The sequence below is a fragment of the Tamandua tetradactyla genome, chromosome 17, assembly GCF_023851605.1.
Source record: "Tamandua tetradactyla isolate mTamTet1 chromosome 17, mTamTet1.pri, whole genome shotgun sequence".
In the NCBI taxonomy this organism is placed as follows: domain Eukaryota; kingdom Metazoa; phylum Chordata; class Mammalia; order Pilosa; family Myrmecophagidae; genus Tamandua; species Tamandua tetradactyla.
The window spans coordinates 27,734,088-27,760,058 of NC_135343.1; the positions used below are offsets into that span (position 1 = coordinate 27,734,088).

Sequence of the window (25,971 nt, forward strand, 5' to 3'; positions counted from 1 at the left end):
ATCTTAAAGGAGCTGTTTTTAAAAGGATGTATTAAAGCAGTTTACTTCTACCATCCCATGACAATTGCTCTAAGAATTCCTTCAACAATTAAGAATACATCTAAGATTAACCATTTTATCTTTTAGGGTATTTACTGTATTTGAAAAAAGGTTGCAAAACAATATATAAAATTATAAGTAAAGTAATGTATCTATGGGGAAAAAATCAAAGGGAATATAGGAATATATTAACAGTAGTGGTTATTTTTGATGAGTGGGGAATAAGGAAAGTTTTTACTTTCTGTATCTTTGTAAACTGAAAAAATAAAATTTAAAGAAATATTTTTTGATTCATATGAAATCTGGAATAAGAACTCTCCAGCAAGCTAATTAAGATTTAAACATGGACAAACGCAAAGGTGTTCCATTGTTGGATGTTTTTAAAGCCATACAGATTTTTTTTCCTGTGAAAAATAGCTGATTAACTTCCTATTAGAAAACATATCTTTAGAAATTTTTAATTTAGAAAAATACTCAAACTAGGGGTGGATGGAAAATGTCATGTGGTAATTACTAAACTACTAAGGTTACATTTTAAAACTGTCGAATATACATTTTACCATTAAGGTTTTGTTTAGTTTCAGTTCAGAGGCTATAAATGTGAACTTGTACAAGTTTTTTTCTGTCCTCTAGGCTACATTAAATTTTACTTATCCCTTTTCAATTATGGCATATGAAACAGTCTAAAAACCCAAGAAAATGTAGGGTCAGTTGTCATAAAGAAGCTAGTTAAAAAATAGGAAATTTGACATACTTTTTCCTTTCACTTAACTCAAATGGAATCCTTTATTAAATGAGTATATGACTTAGGCAGAAGACAAAAATTTCTTCCCCGTAGTCATGAAAATTCTCATGTCTTACTCCAGTACAACCAAACAGGATATTCTTAAAAGAGAAAAGAACCATATTTACCTATGTTCAATCACTGAAAAAATACTTTCCATGTGATGGAGATACTGTACTACAGGCAAGATAAAAGTGAGTTTTTCTCAATACATATGATCAAAAACTACAGATTTATTCATGTAGAATTTTTGTAAAGCATGGAATGGATTTAAAAGATTTGGAATTAGTAAGAAATATTTTCCACAAATGATAAACTTATTCTAAGGTTCCATGTTTTTATTTACTTTGCACTGTCTCTCTAAAACAATAAAAGTGGAAATTTTAGGTTACTTATGCATCTAAGATGAAGTTGTTAATGAAAAGAATTATAGAAAATGAGGATCTCAGATATGTGGTTTAATTGCTCTTCCCTCTTTCATGGTGAAAAGGGCCCAGAAAGACTGACTTGCCCAAGGACATAAGGCCAGTTGGCTGTCTAATATTCTGCCTCCCATAATCTGTAACTGAAAATGAAATTTGTGCAACCTATTAAATGATATTTAAACCTATTCTGGGACTAACAGAATTGAAAGGCTCTTTGTCTCAAAACCTCTAGAACTCAACCCAAAGTACTAGTTGTGTCTGAAAATAAGTTTCTGGGGTAAAGGGAAAGAAACGAAAGAATACTAGACTAAATTATATGTTACACTTTTTAAATGATTACTAACCACTTGTTGTTACAAAGATTCACTTCTTTGTTTTATTTCATTTTTTATATCAGATTTAAAACTGGATGTTAAACCATCTTAATTTTTAAGGAGAAACAAAAAGCCTAAAATTAAAAATAACATCTTTTTTTTTTTAAAACAAATCAACCAAACAGAATGATGTATCTTTTGTTAATGAGCTGGCTTTCTATGGTATTATCAATTAATAAACATTTTACCATTTAACTGGAAATCCCTCATTAGCATTAGTTTTAAAGGAAATGTTACAGTTTTTGTATTATTTGATTTGATATTTAATAGCAGTTATAAGTACATTGGCAAACTTTGAAAAAGAGAACTCTTAGTAGAAAAGAAAAAGACAATTTTAAGTCAGGTTTTGTTAGAGGGTGTTAAGCACAACTTTATCCATTAGCATTCCTTTTAAGGCATTTTCATACATTATAAAATGGGCACCTTTTATATTATTCATTCAAAGGGTAAAGAAAAATACATCTCAGAGGTAAGTGTAGCTGAAAAGAAACATAAAAATCCACCACGTTTCTCATGAGAACTTAAAATAGAAAAGTTATTTAGCATACATTATTACTTCTCATTGTAATTCCAGATTTGTTACAGTATCTTTTTACTTCCTGACATAAAGTCTTAAGACAGTGTGAGCCATGATACTTCATTTGTGAGGTGGCTGCAATTCAATAATAAGCACAGTGATTACTAAGTAGGCTTTTTCCATAGCATGGCATGAAAGGTGCTACACACAAACCTGCTGCATTAATTCTTTGGTAATCACCAATTCAGAAACTTGGACCAAATATTTCCACATGATTAGATCTGAAGCACTTGACTGTGCTTGTGGATGGAGGCTAATACCCTGTATGTTTAATTCTCATTTCTTTGGGGTTGAGGTGTCATTTTAGAATAAAGTCAGCTAATTAAAAGCATGTCAGGCCTCATTCAGGAAAATGGCCCCAAGTCATTCCCAGTTAGCCTCCCCATTCTGTTCTGCAGAGGAAGTTTAAGGGAAAAGAGTGGCTTCTGAAGCAGTTTGCTTCTAGAGGTATCTTTTAGAAAAAGTAAAATATTCATGTGGTTATTATCTAGTCCTTTCTTGAAATGGTATGAAAAAGATGATAAATAAAATTAAGACTATTCTTATTTGTTGCCTCAATGTGTTGTCACTTTAATTGCCCCTTCTCAGGATCAACTATTCAGATTTAGTACTTACCTGGCCACCCTTATACATTTTCTACTTGAGGCTGTATGTATTTCTTAAATAATTCAGCAGATTATCTATTTTAGGATATTAATGTCCTGGAGAGGTCAAACTGTTACATCATTCACCTCAATGGACCACTCCATATTCATTAAATTTCAACTTTCAGTAACTGTCCTGGGATATGCCCTAGTTGTGCAAATTAGATGATATTTAATATAAATCTAAGTTACTTACTCACTGTATTTAATTAAAACATAGTTTCTACATTTACTTTCAGCTTATCCACCTAAAAGTGAATTTACATTTTTTACATGCAAGTGTCTAGATTGGCACAATATCCACTGCCAATCTGACACTTGATTCCAGGGAGTCAAGATGAAGAGAGATGTTCCAAAATCTAAAGAATAAGTTTTAAAAATGACTTTTATGTAATATTTGTAGTTTAGTAAAAATTCTCTGTATTTACATTTACATAGCACCTTTCATCCGAGTTTCAAAGTGATTAAAGCATTATTTGGTGGCAAAACTTTAAGTTAACGGTGGCATTAAGTTAATTAAGCCCAAGTTCTCTAACTTCCATTTCAATGTCTGATTACCCTAAACATGCTGTCTCATTTTATTGAATGTTTTTCTGAAAATAGATTATAAACAGAACATTGCTACTGGTCTATCAAAAGAGAGAATAGAGAGAGATTTTTCTCATGGCTACTGGGTTAGTAATGAAACACAGTTCATACACCACACTCTCTGGAATATGGAATTGTTCCCCAAAAGGTCTTTAGAGCTGGTAATAAAAGCCTAAGAAGTGCTCTGTTAAAAATAAAAAATAGTCAATATATGTCTCCTTTCAGACTATCCTGATATTTATGTTAAATAATGAATTAGCATTAATGAGTATTAATGCATTTTTGATTTCATAAGAAAATAAAACTGTGATATAAAATTGGAACTACTAAAAAATTCATGTTTCCCTGGGTTAATTAACTAAATCATTTTTGTGCTTTTTCCAAATGTCTAAGGTAACAAATCCATACAAATATTTCAAAAGTACCAATAACAGTTATCAACTTTAATGTAATATTATAAAGGACAAGAACAGAATTCTTATTAATAAATGGTAACCTTAATAATAAATGAGTTCCTGGCAAAATGCAGACCATAGTAAATTATTTACATTATTTTTGCCATAAGAAAACTTCTTAAGCAACAGTCAGCTCTCAAGTCAAAAAACAAAAGACAAGTACACATACAGAACCCAATACCAAAGAAGGGAAATGGCTAAAACATATATCTTAGGACTGCTATTTGCTGGAAAACCACCTTACTAAAACAAGTTTCAGAAAAACACTCTTTAAGTACCTTGGTTCCATGTATGAATGTGTAATGTTACTTAATGGGGAATATGAAAAGCAGATTATCACCACTGTAAATTTTTCATAACTCCTATCTCATGGATTTTTCAGATTTATTTTACAAATTGAATCTTTCGCAGTGCATCAAAATAACTGACTTTTGTTTTTTAAAAACGAGTATCAACACATGCAGTCTGCTAACCAAATAAGGTTCTGACATGCTAAAACAATTTTCTCTGTATCTTGATATATAGCACATTCCACAAAATACTACAGCATTTAATTTAGATTTACACAACTAAATATAAAGGGTAGATTTGGGCTAATACTTAGCAGAAGCATTAAGCAAACATGGATAAATTCATAAACAAATGATGAAAGAAGTAGATCATTCTTGGAGTATTCCTTGAAACCTTAAAACACTTGATCCTTAGCAAGAGAATGTCCTTTATTCAGTAGATCTTAATAGTACAATGTATAGAAAGTTCTAAAACCTTCTAAAATTTTTTGGCAGTTGATTCCGGTAGTGCTCCTTGATTCAAGGAAGGAATGAAGGTTTGAAATTCTTGCCTGCTCTATTCATGAAGGGTTGTTAAAAGTCTCCTTAAAGATTAAAAAAATGATTCTTATAGTTGGCTGTCTTGTTACTTCAGAAATAAAGGCTTCATATTGAGAAACTGAAGGACACTTTTCTCTCTGTATTTAGTTGGAAGGTAGAAAGAAAGAAAATATAAGAACAGCTTGAAAGATAAAAGAGATAAAATATAGAGCAGCCACTAAAAGAACAGCATGCACCAGATATTCTGTAGGTATAAGAGCATGACAGAAAGTCAGAGACAATTTTTCTTTGAGTGGCTCTTCATAGAAAAGGCAATTAAGTTGATTTTTATCCATTATCAAGAAAATTTGTGGAGAAGTTGTATTCTTACCACAAAAGACTTGAAATTTAAAAAAGGAATTCCTAAAACATTATTCACTAGTAAAATGAAAGAAAAATAATTTAAAGGTTGTGTTTCCTGTGATGACAGCAAAAACTTATCATAACCAACTAATCCTGCCTTATCAGTAAGATAGAAAGTCAGCAAATTAGGCAAGCAATATTTACATCTGTTAATGCAAAGTGCAATTGTTCTGATACTTAATGCAGTTAGTTCGGATAAATGAGACTAATCTCATTTACATTTTAAGCAGGAAACTCACCACTTGGCCCACAAGTCATGTAGTGGGTAATAGATTTAGGAGCTTTGTTGCTCCCTAGACCTGCTTTTAAAATTTCTGCTTTCTTGTACTGTGTCCATATCTGCAGGAGAAAAGTATTTCATGTTATTTAATCAAAGATTAATAATGCATAATACAATTCATGAAGTTAAGGAACTAAGGGGCTCTCACTGAATAGAGCAAGGGGAAGACTATAACTGTGCGGGAAATTAACTGACAGCCATATTACTACAAAGACTGGTTTCTCTATTTTAGAAGCTATAAATAATTATGAAAGTTATACAATTTAAAAAACACAACAGCTACATATTTTTCCACTTAGTATCGTTAGGTATACTTGCTATATTCATGTACTTAAGTCACATGCCATAAAAAAAAAATTCTTGCATGCAGCAGCAGAAAACATCCACAATGAAATGTTTTTATTACTTAATAAAACTAGGGCCTGAAGCATATTTTATAGGCAAATAATATACTTACTTAGATTGGCTGTAGCTAAAACAGCTTTGGTTAAAGGAGACCCAGCGCTTAATAATATATTTGTAATGGGTCACAAATAATGTAGTTATAATTTCTAGAAATCCAGGCCAGGAATATGAAAGCTATTCAGTTTCATCATTTAGAAAATTAGTGAATCTTCAATGGCTTTTCAAATAATTCTTTGTGAAGGCCTAAGATATTTATGGAGGAGGTGTCTAGTGTAAACAAGTGTAGCTGCTCAACTGAAGCAGAGTTGCTCTATCTGTATCTAAATTTTTTTTTTTTTAATTTTGTGGCATCTGTGTAATATTTCAGTTGTAGAAAGTGTTTTGATTTTTTTAAGGCTTGGGAAACATAGTTCTATATGATTTCTGAGGGTCCTCCCACTGCTAGAAATTTTTATTTCAAATGCTAGGAAGATACACATGTAAGAAACTAGTGTTTTGGTGAATTTTATGACTACTCTGTATCCTCAAACAATCTTGAAGATACATATTCATGGTTGTATCTGTCCTACATGCACAGTGTACATATTCTTTTAAAAAATACACTATAAGAACATTAACTAGTTCCACCCCCCTATTCCATATTATTGACAGCCCCTTCCAACATGAAAAAGTTTGAATGGGCATAGCCCAAATACCCCTAAAAGAGTGGGAGAAAGATCAAAGGTGTGGTGGAATTATACAGAGAAGGTAGGGTTTAATAAATAAGCATGATTGCTGAATCATTATATTGATATTTCTTTTGGTCTCCAGGGTCTTAGAGCTGCTAAAAGAAAGAATGAAAAATCGTGGAACTATAACCCATACTAAATTTTTAAATCTGTTCTATAACTACTTGCTAAAATACTCGGAAATGTATTGCTTTTTTGTATATATATTTTGCAATTAAAAAAAAAGTTAAAAATGTTATAGAGTCATTAGGCTAGGAAATAATTCTTTTGTATTAGTCTAATTTTATGAAAGAATCACACAGTTGTAAATATGACAGCACATGATTTTTCAATATTTTGAATAAATAAATTTAATGTCTTAAACTTAAAATATTATAGCCAGATTTATACTTTCTAAAAAATTGAAACAGCTGTAGAATATCTTCAACATGAAAAAGAAATAACAACAATCACTACTTTCATGGCCCCATATAATCTTATCTATGTCTACCATATAGTTTTATACTAGGTTATGAAAAAACAAAGGGGTGATTTTAATTTTTCGGATAAGGATATTAGCAGCAAAGTATCTGAAAATGTTAGGACTGACTGTGCAAAGATTGACAAAGTGGATTACATACTTAAAAGTAGAGAACATATTAGGCAGAACTGAAAAAACATGTACTTTTTCAGAGTTTTGTCCACACTTGAGCCATTTTTTTAGTAACAGCTTTGCTATGGTCAAAGATATATATGGAAAGGCCTCAGGCCCCAAAATGGTTCTGTGGAAGTATGAGGGGATGGTTCAGTTTATACAGGTACTAATCTCAAGATGCCCTACAGAATGTTTGGTTTTAATTAATAATAACAATAATTTAATATAATAGTAATAAATAAAATAATAATTCCTACACAATTTAAAAAGTTACATTTCAAGGCATCCTTACAGATGCCAGGCTGAGTTATTTTCAATATTTAGGATGAATCAAAATGGCAAAAACATTCTAAAGACAGAGTTAAGATTTCTTCTTCAGAAGTATATCAGGGTTACAGGATTTTTTATACCATGGGAGTTAGAGATTCAAAGTTAGCTGATTTTAAAGTTCTGCTTTAAAAAATGCCAGAAACACAGAAAGATAATTCAAAGTTTATGACACTGGAGTCAGATTTAGCAAGTATTTTCTCCATCTTATTTGGTTAACTTTTAGCAGAAGAGTTTGTTTTTATTCTTACTTATAAAATTTATTCTACTAAAAGCATACCCGTTGATTTAAATGGCTACAAAATGTAATTGTACAATTTAGCACATAGTACTCAGTTTTAAAAATTGTTTTAATATACATTTGTAATTTAACAATAAATTTTAAATAAGTCTTCACAAAACTAATCTTTTTATATTTCTTTTCTTTTTTTTTTTTACATGGGCAGGCACTGAGAATCGAACCCAGGCCTCCAGCATGGCAGGTGAGAATTCTGCCACTGAGCTACCATTGCACTGCCCTTCTTTTTTGAGCTAAATCTTGAAAATCTATTACTCCCCAGTTTGTAAACTCGCTATGCTTTCTTTTTTTTTTTTGCATGGGCAGGCTCTGGGAATCGAACCGGGTCTCTGGCATGGCAGGCAAGAATTCTGCCACTGAGCGACCGTTGCACCACCTGCTATGCTTTTTCAAAAGAAGTAAAAATACGAATTTCCAACACAATGAGTATGATTTGATTTATTTCTCTTTGGCTCTCTATAAAAAAAGAGCTGGAAAAACTGGATTAACTGAAAAAAGTCACTTTGAAAGAAAGACAGTACTTGAACTCTTGTATTTATCAGTTGAAGAAATGTAAAGCTCAGAAGAGAAACAGAATTAATACAAATGTCCCTAGTCTGTATAAATCACATTTAAATTTGATGGGGTTTTCTAAGAGTAACACTAAGTTTATGAATATTAACAATGTTTTAAATTGGAACAATATTCTATAAATATGGATAATAGTTACTATTTGCTAGATAAGGTGTCAAATTATTAACTACCTTTTTGAAGATAAAAAGGAGAACAAATGGGATAATTAAGTGGTAAAAACAATGACATCTTTTTATAAATTTTTCTAATTGATACTTTACTGGTGTGAGATGAAGTACATGTTTTGTGAGGAGAAAATTTGGAGAGGGTAGTTAGAGGAAGAGAAAGATGATAAACATTCTGTTTTGGAAACAACAAATCAAATATGATCTGGAAATGGTTTCCGAGGAGACTAGAGCATGCACCTGTTTTTGACATGCTTATGGATATCAAAGTAATAATCTTTAATAAGGTGACAAAAAGATGAAAGAGGAGCATGTATTGTTAAAGCTTTTTAAAGTATGCAGAAAATGTACAATGCAACTGATATTTCATGCAGGCTTTGATGTTACAAATTCACATTTACATACATGCCATGGTGTACAACTGAACACTGTATGCCACAATTTAAAAATAAAAGTGTAAGCCCAGCCAAATGATGTGTTTCAACAGCAGATCTTCCAATCAGATTAGAAAAGCACAGTGACTATCAAATGGCATCACTATCATATTGTGCAGTTTTGATCATACACAACCATATTCATACCAAACAGTTTGATTATCCTCAGAAACCAACAATGGAACTTCTGTATCATCAGGATCGAGGCAAGCAGGAGTGATAAGATTACTGCTATCTAGAGAAGACTTTGGGCTACTGTTACTAGAGTTCTGATCATCAGAAAACTGTTTGTTTTCTTTCGGTGAAACTTTAAGCAAAGAGGCAGACACCGGATCAGTTACTCTGGTGATTCGCCTGGGAGGTAGCCCACTTATGTTACTAACTAACTCTGTATTCAGGGATAAAAATGGCTGAGATGAATGAGTCACAGTAAATGACCTTACACTATCTTTAGCTGATATTCCAGCTGTATCACTAGACGTATTAATTGTGGCAAAAGTTTGGTTTAGAAAATGTGACTTTTCTGTTCTTGTGTTTCTAGCTTGGGCATCTATAGACTCAGCGTAGACTGATGGCATTTTTGTAGCTAAATCATTTTGTGTATGTGAGCCTACAGCGTTTGTCAGACCATGAAGTATATGAGAGGACCACTGGTGTAAACAGTACTCACTAGAAGCTGAAGTGATGTTGCTATCAGCAGTGGCTGGTGGTGAATCAACTGACATAGGTAGTCTACTGTCCTTGGTCAAAAAGTCATGGATGCTTGTCCTTCGAGTAGTTCCTTCAGCAGTAGAGATCACACTGCTTGCACGAGGTAAAGTAGCATAAGGATTACTATCTTTTGATTGTCGTGACAGAGAAGTTTCTTTTATTAATTTGATCTTTCCTTGAGTGCCTGATGTAGCTGTTCCTGGAGAACTAATGAAATAAGTATCTTCAGTCTTTCGAAGACTAGGTCTCACGAATTGTTCAGGCTTAGTGGTCCATCTATCATAGAAGTCCCCTGGGGTTTTTCCACTTACTGACCTGGCCAGACCAAAGCTAACTGGTTTGTCCTTTCCCAAAAAGTCAGAAGAGGCAGACAAACTTTTCATTACTTCATCTAAGAGATTCTCTTGACTTGAAGACTTTATCTAAACAAACAAACAAAAAAATTAAATTAAAAAAAATCAAACCAGATTGGGGAATACAGCCAGCCATGTTTTCATTTTAACATATAAAAGGCTGAACCATATAAAACTGCTGATATCTCTATTCCTTAACTAAAAACAAAACAAAAACATTTTTTAACGCTCAGTCACAGAAATTTAAGGTGTGTCATTTATCTAAATTAAGGTCACCACAGATAAAACTAACCTGTATTGAGGTAAGCTTGTTGCTTTCTTCCAAAAACTGCTGAAGAGTAACAACTTCACTTCCAGGGGAACCAGTTTTGATCCTATGATGTGCTCGACTCTCTAACATCTCAGGTATTTTATGCTGGAGCATTGGACTTGATCGGGTCTGCCTTTTCAAGTACTGGATTGGACTGCTACCAGTGCTGGACCAAGCCTCATGATCATGAAGCAGGCTAAATTCTCCACTGCTGTGGCTTTGTGGCCTGCTTTGGTTATTAACTGCACCTGCTTTTGGAGTAAATGGTGTGTTGAGTTCAATAACAGAAATGAGATTAATATTATTTAAATGATAACATTTGTTTACCAGGTTCTTATGTATCAAAAGTTATACTTACATTTAATCTTACCTTAGAAATGTTTAGTAAACCTAGAACATAGATCATCTTTCATAGATCTAATAAGTATCTGCAATAGTGTAATCCCTTATTTTGTCAAATTGACAAATACCATAATCTCTCCACAAAGGCAAAGGCTTGCTTTCATCATCATATCCAGAGCCTCATACAAAGTCGGAACTCAATACATTTGATGAGTAAATGAATGAAATTAAATGAGTAATATATTTTATTAAAATTCAGGTCCATATAATTAAATGTAAAACACCTCACAACTTAGAACAAAAACATGTTTTTAAGAACCAAATTATTTCAGAATGTTAAAATCATAAACTGTTCTAAATGCTAAAAAATCTATTCTAATTCTTTTATAACTAATCTTTAGGCTTTTGTTCATCCTGAGTAAATTAAAAAAAAATTTTTTTAATTTAAATAGTGGGCAACTAAGCAAAATTAAATGGAGACATGATGCAATGACTTAGACAATTCAGTAGATATATAAAAATATATAGCTTTTTTTTTAAAATAATGTCAAGATTATCTGACTGTTCCTTCTCTCTACCCTTGATATAGTGGTTAAATAACCTTAAAAGACTCTAGTTCTGGAATAAAGTTCCCTAAAATCTATGCTATTCTTTTAGGGTGCTAGTTTGTTTTTAATCAACAGGAAACCTTACAGTACATTAAAACAGAATATGCATCTTTTCACCGTTTCCTAACCACAAAGACTTAAGGTGGGTCATAAATGAATTTGGCTCAAGTAATGTAATATTATACAGAAGTATGCTTTTCTTAAATTTTCAAATAAAAATAAAACGCCTCTTTATATTTTCAGTCTACATTATCCTAATGGATATAAGAATATAAATTTAAAAATGAAAAATTAATCTTTCCTTGAAATCAGTTTTTTCATATTCCAAAAGTCATAACATTAGTGATAAAATAAAACTAGAACTGAACAATACAAATTTGACAATTGTGGACTGCAGAGAATAACTACTTTATCCAACTTTTAAAAATCTATTAAACAATTCCAGGATCTGAGTAGGCAGTACACTCTAAGAAAAAAGGTATTAGTCATAGTTTCTAGTTGTTTACATAAAAACGTCATCTTAGAATGCATATTATTTAAATGAGTTCCATGTATCCATACAGCTTCGGTTCAACACAAAACAAATCACATATATAAATGCCTTCTCAAATTGTTTTGAACGTTTTCCCTTATGTAATGGATAATTTAAGCTATAAATATTTCTAAACCACTTTCTGTGAGTTCAACATAAACACATTATGAGGAAACTGACAACCATTTTCATGTTAAAGACAAAATTTAAGTAGAATAAGGACCTGAAGATTTACTTAAATATAAAGATTACAATAAAAATAGTTTATTTGTGAAGATGAAAAATTGAAATGAAAATAACTGCTCCTGTTTTTACATTTGTTTACATTGAAATACACTTGTATTACAATGTGAAAAGTACACAATCTTCCAAGGAACTATGTTCCAAACATAGATCACTTGGATTTCTTACTTTAGCCCAGTAACTTCATCCCATCTCCTATCTTCAAAAATAGAATGGGATGGAACATATTAACAAATTTACCTACAGCATACCTTTGACTTCATGGAGTGAAGCATTATTATTGCTATTGCTAGTGGATGTTCTGCCACTATCAAGGCTGGCTGGTCTCGAAGCTAAATGAAAAAATCAGGAGACAGTGTGATAAACTTCCAGTTGATGATGACACTGAACTTTACATTCTGATCACAGAATGCTCTGAGGAAGCAAACATGCATACTTTCACAGGCTAAGCATGCCAAGAATTGACTCTTAGAGGTTAGAAAGCTTAAGCATTTCCAGGCAGTTCAGTAAGACACTTTAGAATACGATACTTCTGAAATAGTAGCTGAGATTCAAAAAAAAAAAAGACAAAGTGCATATTTAGATTTGAAAATGACTCCTAGAGATAGATGCCAGGACTGTGTTAGTTGTACAGGATGACATGCCCCCAAAATAATGCTAGTGATTAAGTCACTTACAACAGATCAGACAAGGAACCCTGCACATTGCAGAGATGCCACGGACAGGAGGACTATGAGCATCTGCACAGTTAATGTCCTGTATTCCTATCCATACAAGGGAAACAATTATATAGTTAACACTGGCCTAAGCTACTTCTTAAAATCCTGCTTACATTACAAAATCCCTTCAGCATGTTATCCACTTAACGTTAATAATTTAGTCTGGTAAGATATGATTTGCCAAATGGAAATTTAAAAAATTTAAAATATTCAACACTGCAGAAAACTTTAAAGACCATTTTTTAGCAACATAAATACTTTCTTAAACCAATGGTAAAATATAACTCTCATAACTTTAACCTTTTGTAAACACGGTCACAAAATTACCTTTGAGTATTGTGCAGGTATTACTTTATAAATGGCCTTGGCTAAAATAGAGAAAATTTAGACATATGATATCTTCATAAAAGGCAAAGGTGAGTATTAGATTTGAAGAAATGGCAGAAGTAACTATAAGATGCAAGTTAGAGAAAACATGCTTGTTGGCAATGCCACATTCACCTATTTAATGCAAGATTCTTAGCATTCCCATTCTGTACTCGGTATGTACTCTCTAAGTAAAGTTCATATCTTACCATGAACTCTTGATCCCGTACTAGAATCATCACTAATACCTTGTGGACTTATATCTTCAAAGGATGTAGTATCTACATAAAATAGTAAAATGGATGTAAAAATGTTTTTGTATAAAAAGAAAATCTATTATAAAAATTTTATTTACAAAGAATATGGAAAACTTTTACTCATGTACAATACCATCTTGATCTAAGATATTTCACAGACAACCAGAAACTGGATTAAGTTTCCAATGAGAGACTAGGATTAAGAAACAGAGCAGTTCTGATGAGAGTTGACTGGCTTAGGGAAAAACCCTAACAATGTAAAACAGGAGTTTGAGTTGTTTCTCTGTGGTCTCGCTGTTTGAACTTGCAGTATTTTTAGTTTTTAAAAAACCTTTATCACTCCTTTTCTTGCTCTTTACCTGGTTTACCTCTCCTTTTCTTTTTAGTTCATTAGCTATTACTATTAAAAAGAGGCCTAGGAAAGATTTTAGTCATTTGTATAATGTCTTAAATTTTTGAAATGATAAAAAAATTCCCCCAATAAAATCCAGATTATGTTTTGGCAATTATTTCAAATTGTTGCTTTAAAAGAAGTATATAGGGGATAGTCAAATTAAAATTTCTGTTGCCAACAGTTACACCACAGTGCAAATAGCGATGGCCTATACCTTTATTATTAACCAACTGCTTGGATCTGAAGTCTGTAGAAGAGTTGACAGTTGAAAAGTTGATGGCTGTAGTAGAGAAGGCCATAGCTCCCAATTCTTTCCTCCTTTTACCCGTTGAAATATCATCAGGAACCTCCAAATTCTCAGTACTACCTGTCCATTGTCCTGCTAGGACCATGGACTGCACCAGGTCATTCATGGCTGGGATGCAAATGAAAGCAAATGAATCAGCATGGTTAATGTATTTGCTCGTTATTCTATTCTGTATTATAAATGATCTGTTTTTTGGTCTATGGATTAATGCAGTGAGTATCTAAAACTATAAATAATGGCATGGCCATTCATATTATGACATGCATTCAGCTGAATGAAATGAGTAGGCCAAAGGCTGATAAATTTCAATAAATACTTTTATCCATAACCCACCCCCTTTAAAAGACAGAAAAGAAATTTTATTATGTATAAGTGCCATGCTTTTTGTGCAGTGATGTGCAATATAGTTAGAAGCTTTCATAATGTGGTTTTGTAATAACAAAAATGGAATGAATAAAGGAAAGATGGAGAGCATTTCTTATACAGCATCATTATTGAAAATGATAGAGTCCTTGGTCAGAGCAGGTTACTGAAGAAATTATTTACTTTATGAAACAATTAAGTATATCATTTTAAAAAAACCTGAAAGAGATGATATCCAAAGTGACATATTTAACATGATTATGTAATTACCAATTCCACTTAAAAAGAAAACCCAGAGTATTATTATAGAAAGAATCACAAACATTTAAAAGGGTTATAGGCTATTTTATTTATCTGGTTCATTAAGGAAAAATATACTCCTAATGCTAAAGGTTTTGTTATATCTTCAAGTAAATTTCTTTGGGAAAAAAATTTTCTATGGCATATAAAATTGAGGATTCTTTCCTGCTAACTTTTGAATAGCACTGGAAATTTACAAGTATATTACATGTATGACTAAACATAAGCATGTATACAGACATGTATATGTATCAGTGAACATACATATAATGCAAATTCAGTGCCAGTTTAAAAAAATATATTCCTCCAGCTCCTTGTATTACAGGAAGACTGCACTTTGCAAAATAAGAAAATTGGCAGAGTCCAGGGAAAAGTTAGTGAAAAATTAGTAATGGAAGGCAGTGTAGTCATTTGAAAGAAGCTGAACTGTCATAAAGTCTTACACATGGAACGACGGTAGCAGGCCTTCATTTTGTCTTTATCCTTCGGTCTGTTCCTCAAAAAGGGCAGTCTTTTCAGTGCAACCACTTTAATGTCAGAGCATGAGGAAAAACAGAAACAGGGAAATGAAAGAAAAAAAAAGGGAGAAGAACAGATGGGAGTTAAATGTTGAAATAAAGGACAGAAATGAATGTTTGAGTTTAGCTATGTATGTTATGCTAAAGCTATAATACTCATGCTGCTGAGTGAAAATGAAATATGAAATACATTCTTTGATAATTTAAAATACTTGGAAAAGCACTGAAGACAATGATGAGGAACATATTTGAAAGCCTGGAATGGCTAAAGTCCTATAAAAACAGGAATTAAGTTGAATTACTTATGGAGCAACAATTTTCTACATTAAGTTGCAAAGGTGTACCTTTAATATTAGGGCTAATGGAGGCTCACAGAGTGTACATGAAACTATTTAAGGTTTCCAGTCTTCTATATATTTTTTTACCTTTTAAAAGTATAAGGCTTTATTTAGAAAAAAATAATTTAGGAAAATACCTATTTTACTGGAGTATTTTGGAAATACACAACAAAAACTGGAGTGCCTAGGGGATGTTTAAAACAACCTCCCCCCAAAAAACACTTAAAAAGCACATTAAAAATCTTCATTAATTTCTTAAGTTTTGATAAATAAAAAAGGGAATTAACTTCTTGGTTTAAACTAAATTCTGGTGCATTATTTAGCAGCACCAGAGAAATACACATTCTTTCTTGCGTTAAGAGTCTTTCTAAAGATGAAATAAACAATTATATTCAGCTCATTTTGCAAAAGGTTGGCTGGGGAAAAGAATAAAAAGACTATTCTGACAGTAGTAATAAGTGTTAGCACTGCACTCCAATAAAGCAAAAAGGTAAGGAAGCATCCCAGAGCAAGCCAAAATTAGAAAAAAAATGTATGTATAACATTTTCAGTTATTCTGAAGAGTAAGTTTCTAAAAAAACAAAATCAGAGAGAATACTGTTCAAAGAATTTTAGTGAATGAGTTAGAATTATCACTAAAGTACAGGAGTTGGAACAAAATAAGAATGCTTAATAGGTCACTAAACATTCAAGCTACATTTTAATAAGATTTAAGGCAATAAATTGTTAACCTTTCTGGACATGCAGTTTGGGAGCTAGGAAAACAATATGCATAGAGACAAAAAATATTATACACAGCCTTAATAACTATGCTTTTTCTCAGGGTTTCCTATCGTCCTGTAAATAATCAAAGCTCTTTTAACAAGCTGATAAGTAGCACACCTTTAAGAGAGTGTAATGGTAATGGATATGCAGTTTTTTTTTGCATGGGCAGGCACCAGGAATCGAACCTGGGTCTCTGGCATGGCAGGCAAGAACTCTGTCACTGAGCCATCACTGCCTGACCAATATGTACTTTTTTAACTTATTTGATTGCTATGAGGTACAGCCATGATATATTTAAACTTTTAATTTGAAGTATTTATTTTCTAGGATACTTTTTTTTTGCACATCTGCAGGCTCCAGGAATCAAATCCGGGTCTCTGGCATGGCAGGCAAAAATGCTACCAGGGCACTATCCTTGCACCACCCTTTGACCTATTTATTTTCTAACTAGGTAAATACACTGTTTTCAATGATTAAAAGTAAATGAACTGAAAGCAATGTAAAAATGGACACTTACATAAAACAAAGCTGAGTGGTTGCAGCATGCACATGTTTGTTGTTTATCGGTTTTCCTTTGTTTTCCCCCCAAAGTAGTAAAAACGTCCTAAAATTGACTGTGGCAATGAATGCACAACTACGTTGTTTTGTTTACTTTTTTTTTTTCCCTTTTTCTGTTTTCAACTACTTTCTAAAGACTGTTTTACTGATGGACAGATACACTTCCAAATGGATAGGATAAAAAGGAATTTTTTTTTTATGATTTTGCCAATGGCAGAATATGATATTCCTTATGGCAATCAATGTGTAGATATACAGTATCCTTTTCCCAAACCATACTGAAATAAAGGGAACATTAGTATATGTTGGATTTTATGTTTAAAATTCTAAGACTAAACAATTGCAGGAAAGGAGAATATCACTTCCTTCTGATTTTTATTTTTGAAGTATAAAAGACTGAGATTTATACTTAAAATGAACATGATGGCTTCAAAAAAAGACTGTTGTGCCTTTATTATGTGTCCCTGAATCTGTAAATATCTTTCTTTAACAAAAAATTAAGTTTACCTATTATCATTTCTCATTTAATAAGATGTCAAACATTTATATCTAAAGATGGGAGATAAAATTAACATATCTGCCACCTTTTTTAAGGCAAACTTTTAAAGCTCTCTACAATCACTGAGGTTTCATGTAAATTTCGTGGGAAAGATTAGACTGCAAAACATCCAGAAATAGCAATAATCTCACATGGAAATACAGAATTAAACCGATTCTTTTCAGATAAATATAAACATATAGGTATACATAACAACAGTCTAACATTTTCTGCTGCTTACCTAGGGATTCTAGCTTTTAGGCTGCATGCAGAAATATATTCTATGTCTAATCTCTTACATCCTAAAATACTTGTTTTTTTCAAAGACAATTCTCATGAGGGCAAAACATTGTGTAGTTTTTTGTGTGCTTTGAGAACTGCCCATATGGAAGTCTGCCCATAAGGGAAGAAGCAGCTGTTTCTGCTTGCCATTAACTTCAAAAGAATGGGTAGTGATTTTTTTTTTTAATTTTAAAGACTCTAGTGACAGTGTTTACCTATTTTATGAGAATATTAATAGTAGACAACTTCTTGAACATCCTCAAAGGCTTGAATTCTTTTCTCTTTCTTTTAAAATACACTTTTTTAGGCTTAGTAATTACTTATCTCTTGCTGTTTAGTTAAGCAAACTAGTAATGAAATAAAAAAGCTATAGGGCATGTTATGTGACACTACTACATCTGTAATTAAAACAAATTAAATTACAAATTTATATATAAACATATATCTCCAGATCTCTATATCACGTTGATTCTTCTGATTGTTTACCAAGAAATTCCTCAATAATCTTGTTTTCAGTTATTTCTAAATCACTGAATACACCTTTTCAAATTCATACTTATTTTTCTTTGCTTCCCCCTCAATGATTAACTTTGCTCCAATTTGGCACTATAAAATTACATAAAGAAAGCCTCATTATAAAATGTCTTATTATTCTGATTCACTTATAAGTAATTATGAAGATAAAAGTGTCATATATATTTCTCACTTGCTCCTCACAACCACCCTGTGAGGTACAGAATAAAGATAAAAGTCTTGCCTGGGTTAACTGAACAAGCAAGTGACAGAAGTATTCCAACTCTTATTTCAATGTTCTTTCCACTACAATATTTTACCTCTTTGTATGGAATCTCTCTCCAAACAGATAATATAGAAAAATAACGTGGTAGTGCACTATTGCAATATACAATGGATTTCATAATCATATGGAGTTAAAAAGAAATGCTTTTAATCAAATTGTTCCCCCAAAGGATTAAGATGTTTTAAAAATTTGTTTAGAAAGGATTCTAAATCAGTACTATAGATATCAACTGTTTAAAGTGTTCAAGCACTCACTGCTGCTTTTCTTCGTCCCGATAGTTTGGCTGTCTTCTAAAGAATTTGAACCTACTGAAGAACTGTCTTGACTATCTTGATGGGGGAGTTGAAGAAATCCTTCACTGGAGTCTGAGCGAGTAGGTGTTAATGTTAGAGACTTTTGACGTTCCCGATTAATATCTTTTTTAGACTTAATCAATTTTCTCATTTTAAGAGTAATCCAGTTGCCTCTCCTAATAGAACAATTAAAAAAAATACTTAATCTAAAAGTCAACATATACACCCTTGACAAAATTAAGTCTTAACACACAATTTTCAATTTTTTTTCAAAATAAAAATTCACAAAATTTGATAAATGGTACCTTCTCGGAGGTGATGGGTCATAAAATTTGTATTGATCCATAATTTTCTCTTCCAATTTCTCCTTTTGTCGTCTTAATTCATTTAACTTATCACTATAAAAACAAAAATTACATTTCATGACACACATGATATTTTGTATCGCTATGAATGACTTAAAATTATTTGTAACTATGATCTAACCTCTCTCCAAAACATAAACACATACAGATAACCATGAACAACAATTAAGGGTTAGGCAGAAAATATGCAATTTTTTTGTTTCTCCTTTTCTTTAAATTTACAATTTACTTATATAAAGTAAAGGGCTATAAGTATTAAAGGATTAATTTGTTTCCAAACAAAATTTCCATACAACAATTTCATCATAGTGAAATCCTCTCAACATCTTCTTACAACTTATATTAAAGAACATTTTATTAACATTAACTATTTCCCTATTCTTGGATCTTTAGTATCTCAAATCATTTTTGGAATGAAGAGTAATTTATTATAATTCACATAAACAAACAAATAAAAATATTGGCTATTTAGTTTGCTTACAATTTTAAATACTGTAAATAATAGAGCAAACTCATCATTATACAAAGAGTTTTCCTTTTTGGTGAAATTATTTAGACCTCATTTATTATATAGAGAATCATTTCCTGCTTCCAGCAATTTATGAGTATACTAGTTTCACCACATTCTAGTCTCATTTGTTTAAGTATATGAATTATATAGGGAAATATCAAAGATCACAGAACAAAAGTAGAGTGATCTCTTTAAAAACACCAAAATGCCAAAAGTACTATTTATACAACAAACATTTAGTGATCATTTACAATAAGCAATGGATGATATATATATAGAGAGATGAATAACAGAAGCTAAGTTCTGTTTGTAATATAGCAAGGAGATTATATATATATATATAATTATTACAATCTAAGGCAGAAACTGTACCAAAATTAAAGAACTGTGAAAGTAAAACATGAACTTATAAAAAGGAAAATACTTACATCTGGAATGATCAAAGGTGAGACCAAATTAAACAGGGATAAAGCAAAGATAAGAATGCTAAATTAAGCAGGGTAACTTGAATGTTGGCTGAAGGGAAGCACTGAGTCTCAGGTTTAGATTTTGCTCAATTGGAAATCAGACATAAAAATTTAAGGTTTTATCACAAAGCGATATTATGAGATCTTTGCCTTAGGTACCTTAACCCAAGATGGAACACGATATATCACAAAGGTTGTAAATGAAAAAACCATTTAGGAGCTAATGGGGCAATCTAATCGAGAGGGAAGGATGAATCAATTAGGGTGGTGGTTGTGGGAACCAGGAGGAACTGATTTGAGAGACATGGAAGAATGTTGCCAACAGTTACACCACAGTGCAAATAGCAGAATGACTACAATCTTATTATTAATCAGTTGCTTGAATTTGACACCTGTAGAAGAGCTGATAGTTGAAAAGCTGATAGCTGTAGTAGAGAAGGCCATACCTCACAATTCTTTTCTTCTGTAACCTGTTGAAATATCACTAAGAATCTCCAAATGCTCAGTACTACCTGTCCACTATCCTCCTGCTAGGACCATATGACACAGGCATTCAGCTATAAATGTCCGACATGTAAGATAGATAGTACAGGAAGTCAAAGTGGATACTAATATCTGGAAGTCAATCATACGATACAATCACTGAAACCCCGGAAATGGAATAGGTCACCAAGGGTCAAAAGATTAAGAAGATGGTTAGGCATATCAACCTTTGAGATTTGTTCTGTAAATATCTGTTAAAATGTACTTTGAAAATTACTGCTTTTGTGTGTGTGTGTGTGTATAGATGTCATATTTCACAATAAAACACGTCAAAAAAAAAGATTAAGAAGAAAAGCTTTGGATAATTCCTCAGTATAAGGGAAAGGAAACTAAAATGCCAAGACCTTTGTACATACTCATGTTTCTTAAGCTAAAATATCTTAAATGACAGAGTAAAGGCACATATACCCCAAAAGGACTGAAGGTGCAGTCCAAAATGACCAGATATAAATGTGAAATTTCTCTAAAATTTTTGGATTATCTTAAAAGTTCACATATACTCTGCATTTTGCTCCATGATACATCTGTGTATTAATATAAAAATAATGCTCCCTGCCCAAAATTTTGTGGCAAAAGAGGTGCGTCACATAATCTCACTCAACCTGTCTGGATAGCTCATTTGAACAATCAAAACACAGGGAGCCCAGAATAAGAACGAGGACCTTTAATCCTATATAGCTTAACGTAATGCCTGGATACATCCTAGTATATATTAAGCAGATAATCAAAAAGTACCGGCAAAGCCCCTTGAGGGATGGGAGAAAAAATACGGAACCATTAAACTTTACCACCGGGGAAACCCAATACTGTGTTAGACATTAGGGTCACCCAAGTCAGTAGGCCAAGCTCTTGATCTAGAGACATAAGCTTATGTATATAAATTCTTGTGAAGCTTATGTATATAGTGGAGAAGCTTAGCCTACCTATAGGTATGTCTAAGAGTTACTTCTGGAGGACCTCTTCTGTTACTCAGATGTGGCCTCTCTCTCTCTCAGCCCAACTCTGCAAGTGAAATCATTGCCCTTCCCCACTACGTGGGACATGATATCCAGAGGTGAAAGACTCCCTGGCAGTGTGAGAGATGACTCCCAGGGATGAGTCTAGCCTGGCACTGTGGGATCAACAATGCCATCCTGACCAAAAGGGAGAAAAGTAGTGTAACTAATGAAGTTTCAGTGGCTAAGAGAGTTCAAACAGAGTCAAGAAGCTACTCTGGAGGACAGTCTTACACAAGCTGCGTTAGACATTGCTTCCTATCAAAACTTGCCAAACCCCAATCAAAAACATTCCAGCCAAACCTAAAGAATGCCTAGGGCAATATATAAGATTCTACAAAGGTTCCATGTACCAGGATAACTTTTTTTTATTCCTTCTAGCCTCCTATGTTCTGGGGCAGCTAGAAGGAAAAAGAAGAGATTACAGTATGGTAGGCCATGACAAACTCTCAGATCTGTCCTGTAACTACTTGCTGAAGAGTGCTTTGAAAACAATTGCTTGTTTCTTTCTTCGCTTTATATATATATTATACAATTCAAAAAGTTTTTTTTTTTTTAAAAAGTGGTGCTTCAGAAAAATGCATCACATACTTTAGGGTTTCACATGTGCCCTGGCTCACCATCATGTATAACAAAGTCTGAAAGATGCAGACATAATTTCATTTATTCCCCAGGATAATTCTGGAAGTAAGTGCTATTATCTCTATTTTAGAGAATAAAGTGAAATATCTAGTGAGAGGAAGAACTGGGATTTGAACTAGCTAGCATGTGTCTGATTTCAACATCTATTATTTAGGGGGCAAGGGAAAGAGAAATAATCAGTAAAGATGAATTATGGTGCAATTCAAAGAAAACCCACAGAGCTACCAAGGTTTAAATTCCTCCCTGAGTCTTACCAGATTCCTTGCCCCACAACAGAGAGGAATGGAAATTCCTCGCCACTCAGTTATGTCATATCCCTCTTGTAGTTTGATCTTAACTACAACTGCCTGTGAATTATTTTTTTGACAAATCTTTGCAACAGCTTTCTTAATACTTACTCCTGGTTTCTATTCTCAAACCCTCTAATCTGTTCTTCAAAATACTGTCAGTGATTTAAAATACAATAAATGGAAAAACAACAAATCTGAACATGTTATCCCCTGCTCAAAGTTTTCAGTGATTCCTTTGTGTGGTGTAGAAAGGCTTTGTGAATTGGCTCCTGACTTTCTAGCCACATCTCTACTGTTCCTTCTTTCTCAGTTGTGCTCCAGTAATGACAGTTATATTTTAGGTTACATAGCCCATCATACCACTTTCATCACACATCATGTTTTTGCACTTGCTCTCTCTTGGCTTACTGTGCCTCCCCAGGCAAGCTACTATTGAACCTTTAAGTCATAGCTCAAACAACCATCTTTGGGAAATTCTCCTTGTGTCTTCTAGGCTAAGGTACTTTACTCCTTCTATATTTTGCTATATTCCTATGGTCTCCTATGCATACCTTGATTATAGTAATTATTGTATCTTAACTGTTTATTTGTATTTCTCTTTATGCTACTAGTTCACTAAGAGCAAGACCCATGTATTTTCATCTTAGTATTTCTGTTTATTAGCATAGTGTCTAGGACCTAAGTACTCAAAAATATGTACAGTGGAATAATGAATGTTGAAAATTAAATTAGCATTGAGTTTTCTCTGCCACTGGGTATAGCAATGATAAAACCATGAGTAATATTTCAGAATGCAAAATTATCTGGTACCTACATATACTGTCTTTGCTCAACATGAAAAAGATCCTTGCTTTCCATATTCTGTTCCAATAATGTTCTGTTCTGTAGCATTAATGTCTGAATTTGGTCTAGCAGATGTCGATTTTCTTCTTCTAAGTTTCCTTTAAGTTGGCTTAGTAACTGTTAAAACAAAAACATTTACGTAAAAGATAAGCAAACACACATCTTGTTCAAACATACATTGAACATACATACATCACCTCAAACATTTGAAAAAATAAAGTATGTAAAAAACACTTAATAGTCTGCTATATGAATAACTGGATGGTTGCACTTGGATCAGAACATAAGAAATCATTCTAGTAATAATGACACTACAGCACTATGTTAGGTGATGTATCTTTTTTCTTGCTTAATTTTTACAAACACTGGGTACAATATATAATAAATTATTAAATTCCAAAAACACTGCCTTCTGTCTTCAAAACTATTCAATTTATAGTCCGAAAATCAGACTCAAATCTTTGGTGTTCTATGTAAGTAGCTAAAAAACCTAGAAAAACTAGTTAATTCTCTGAAATTCAGTTTCCTCATCTCTAAAATGATGATAATCAGTCCCAACACCAGGATTGCTGCAAGGATTAAATAAGCGTATGTAAAGCACCCGGTAGCATGCAAATGGCACACATTAGGCACTTAACACACCTCATTTTTTCCCCAATCACATTTGTCAAGAAACCTCAGAAGTCTGCATATAGTTTCTATGGCTTGATCAAGGGGAATCAACAACATTCGACTGCTCTTTCCTCTGCAGTCAGAAAAAATTGGAAATACATCTTAGCTAGGCCAGAGGTTGCATTAAAATGGAAAAGCTCAATGCAAGGATTCTCAAAATGTAGCATCATTCACAGAGTATATTTTTAAAATGTTGGTTTCTGTTCCCCAGCATCCAGATTCAGCAGGTTTGGAGTGGAGTCCAAAGCTCTATATAAAAAAGACACAACAAATAACACCCCCTCCCAAAAGTAAAGATAAAAAGGAAGTAGGCAAATATGAAAATTCTCAAATCATAGAGAAAAGCAGGAAGAATGGCACTATGAACATGCATAAATACCTATCTAAATCCAACAACTGTCAATAGTGAGCCAGGTACACTCTTATTTATCTACATATTTTAAAAATGATATATAACACATAATTTTTGTTGATTTTGATTGTATGTTGATTGAAACAAAGGAATGCAGTTTTTCTCCTTCCTGTATCTACAATCTCTACTAATACAACTTTGCCCTTGTCCCATCAAGAAGTGTAATGTAGAATCTAAAGAGAAGTGGGAGAGGATAGCAGCATAGGGAGGTGTAGAATTAAGTATATCCTCTAGGGCAGCTAGTAAATAGCCAAGAACTCTCGGGAACAACTGTTTGGGAGACTTCCATGAACAGATACACATTGTACACCATCTGGAAGGGGTGGAAAGAATGAGATCACAGTGCAGAACTGTGAGCCTCCCAAACTGTGGAGGCTAGCGCCACTCCCCCACTGGCACAGTAGACTGTTCCGGAGTTACCTCTCTGTAGCAAAAAAGAAGCAGTCTCTACTAAGAGCAAGGGAAGGTAGCTCAACAAACTCCGATTGTGGAATAACTGACAAATTCGGACTGCCGAATCCAAGTTCTGAGCAAGATAAACCTGGAGCAAGCACAAAAGGAACCTTGAGATTTCTCCCAAGCAGATAGGAGACAGGGCCAATGAAAAAACAAAACAAAAAACAAACAAAGGCATTTGGAGTTGGCTGAGCTCAGCTGCGAAAGGGCTGTGCCCCCAAGAAAAATGGCCACATAGAGCTGAGGACCAACTCTAGCTCCTCATTGGCAAACCAGGGGGGTGGTGGGCAGAAGTCCAGGTCTGCCAAGGATTTTTTTTTTTTTTTTTTTAATTTTAAGCTCTCCAATAAACAAAGCTGCAGACATTCTCAGGCTTTAGCACTGCCCAGGCAAGGGAGGAGTTAAGGTATGTCTAAGAGACAAAGTAACTCCTCAGGTAAAGGAGATAATTCCCTAAATGACGTATTTTCACCAAGAAAAGCTGCACAGTGGCAGCTCTCATTCAGAGAATTCAAACCCCGGCACTGGAAAACAGAAACAGTTTAAGCTGACCTTCTGCCTCAGCCTCTGTCTCAACTATACCCTGGCAGTTACAAGGTCTGCTGAGAATTCAAGGTCTGCTGAGAATTCAAGGGCTTGCATCACTTTACGCAGTGTGTACCTGCAGCTGACAAGAACCACCTGCTGGGCAGTATTAGAAAACCACAGTCTAGAGACTTCACAGGAAAGTCAGACAATCTATGGATCTCATCCTCAGGGGAACTTGATACTGACTATACCCTCCTCCTGAGACCTGGATCTGCTTTGTCTGGGAAAATCTGATTGGGGTAGATCTTATTTGGAGAGATGCTCCTCAAAAAGATTCCTTAAAGGAAGAGCAAGAACCAGAAAAACAAGAGCTGAAAAATTCTGATCAGT

General features: G+C 33.2%; 1 protein-coding gene across 9 annotated transcripts in view; it reads right to left on the reverse strand.

Moving 5' to 3' along the window:
* Positions 1–3,853: 3,853 nt before the first annotated feature.
* Positions 3,854–25,971, reverse strand: part of CCDC88A (coiled-coil and HOOK domain protein 88A) — a 189,428-nt gene continuing 167,310 nt past the window's right edge. For 2 of the 9 annotated variants that reach the window (XM_077134241.1, XM_077134242.1), the window contains exons 24-32: positions 23,485–23,630; positions 19,163–19,255; positions 18,819–19,033; positions 15,210–15,293; positions 14,011–14,211; positions 13,355–13,426; positions 12,312–12,392; positions 10,318–10,586; positions 6,956–10,094 (exon numbers count right to left, since the gene is read on the reverse strand). In XM_077134241.1, coding sequence (XP_076990356.1) covers positions 9,087–10,094; positions 10,318–10,586; positions 12,312–12,392; positions 13,355–13,426; positions 14,011–14,211; positions 15,210–15,293; positions 18,819–19,033; positions 19,163–19,255; positions 23,485–23,630 — 2,169 coding nt within the window. In that variant the 3' untranslated portion in view covers positions 6,956–9,086. Of the gene's footprint in view, positions 4,854–5,357; positions 5,458–6,955; positions 10,095–10,317; positions 10,587–12,311; positions 12,393–12,737; positions 12,825–13,354; positions 13,427–14,010; positions 14,212–15,209; positions 15,294–18,818; positions 19,034–19,162; positions 19,256–23,484; positions 23,631–25,971 lie in introns of those variants that run through there. The other 7 variants (XM_077134248.1, XM_077134244.1, XM_077134243.1 and 4 more) reach the window with 7 other exon arrangements.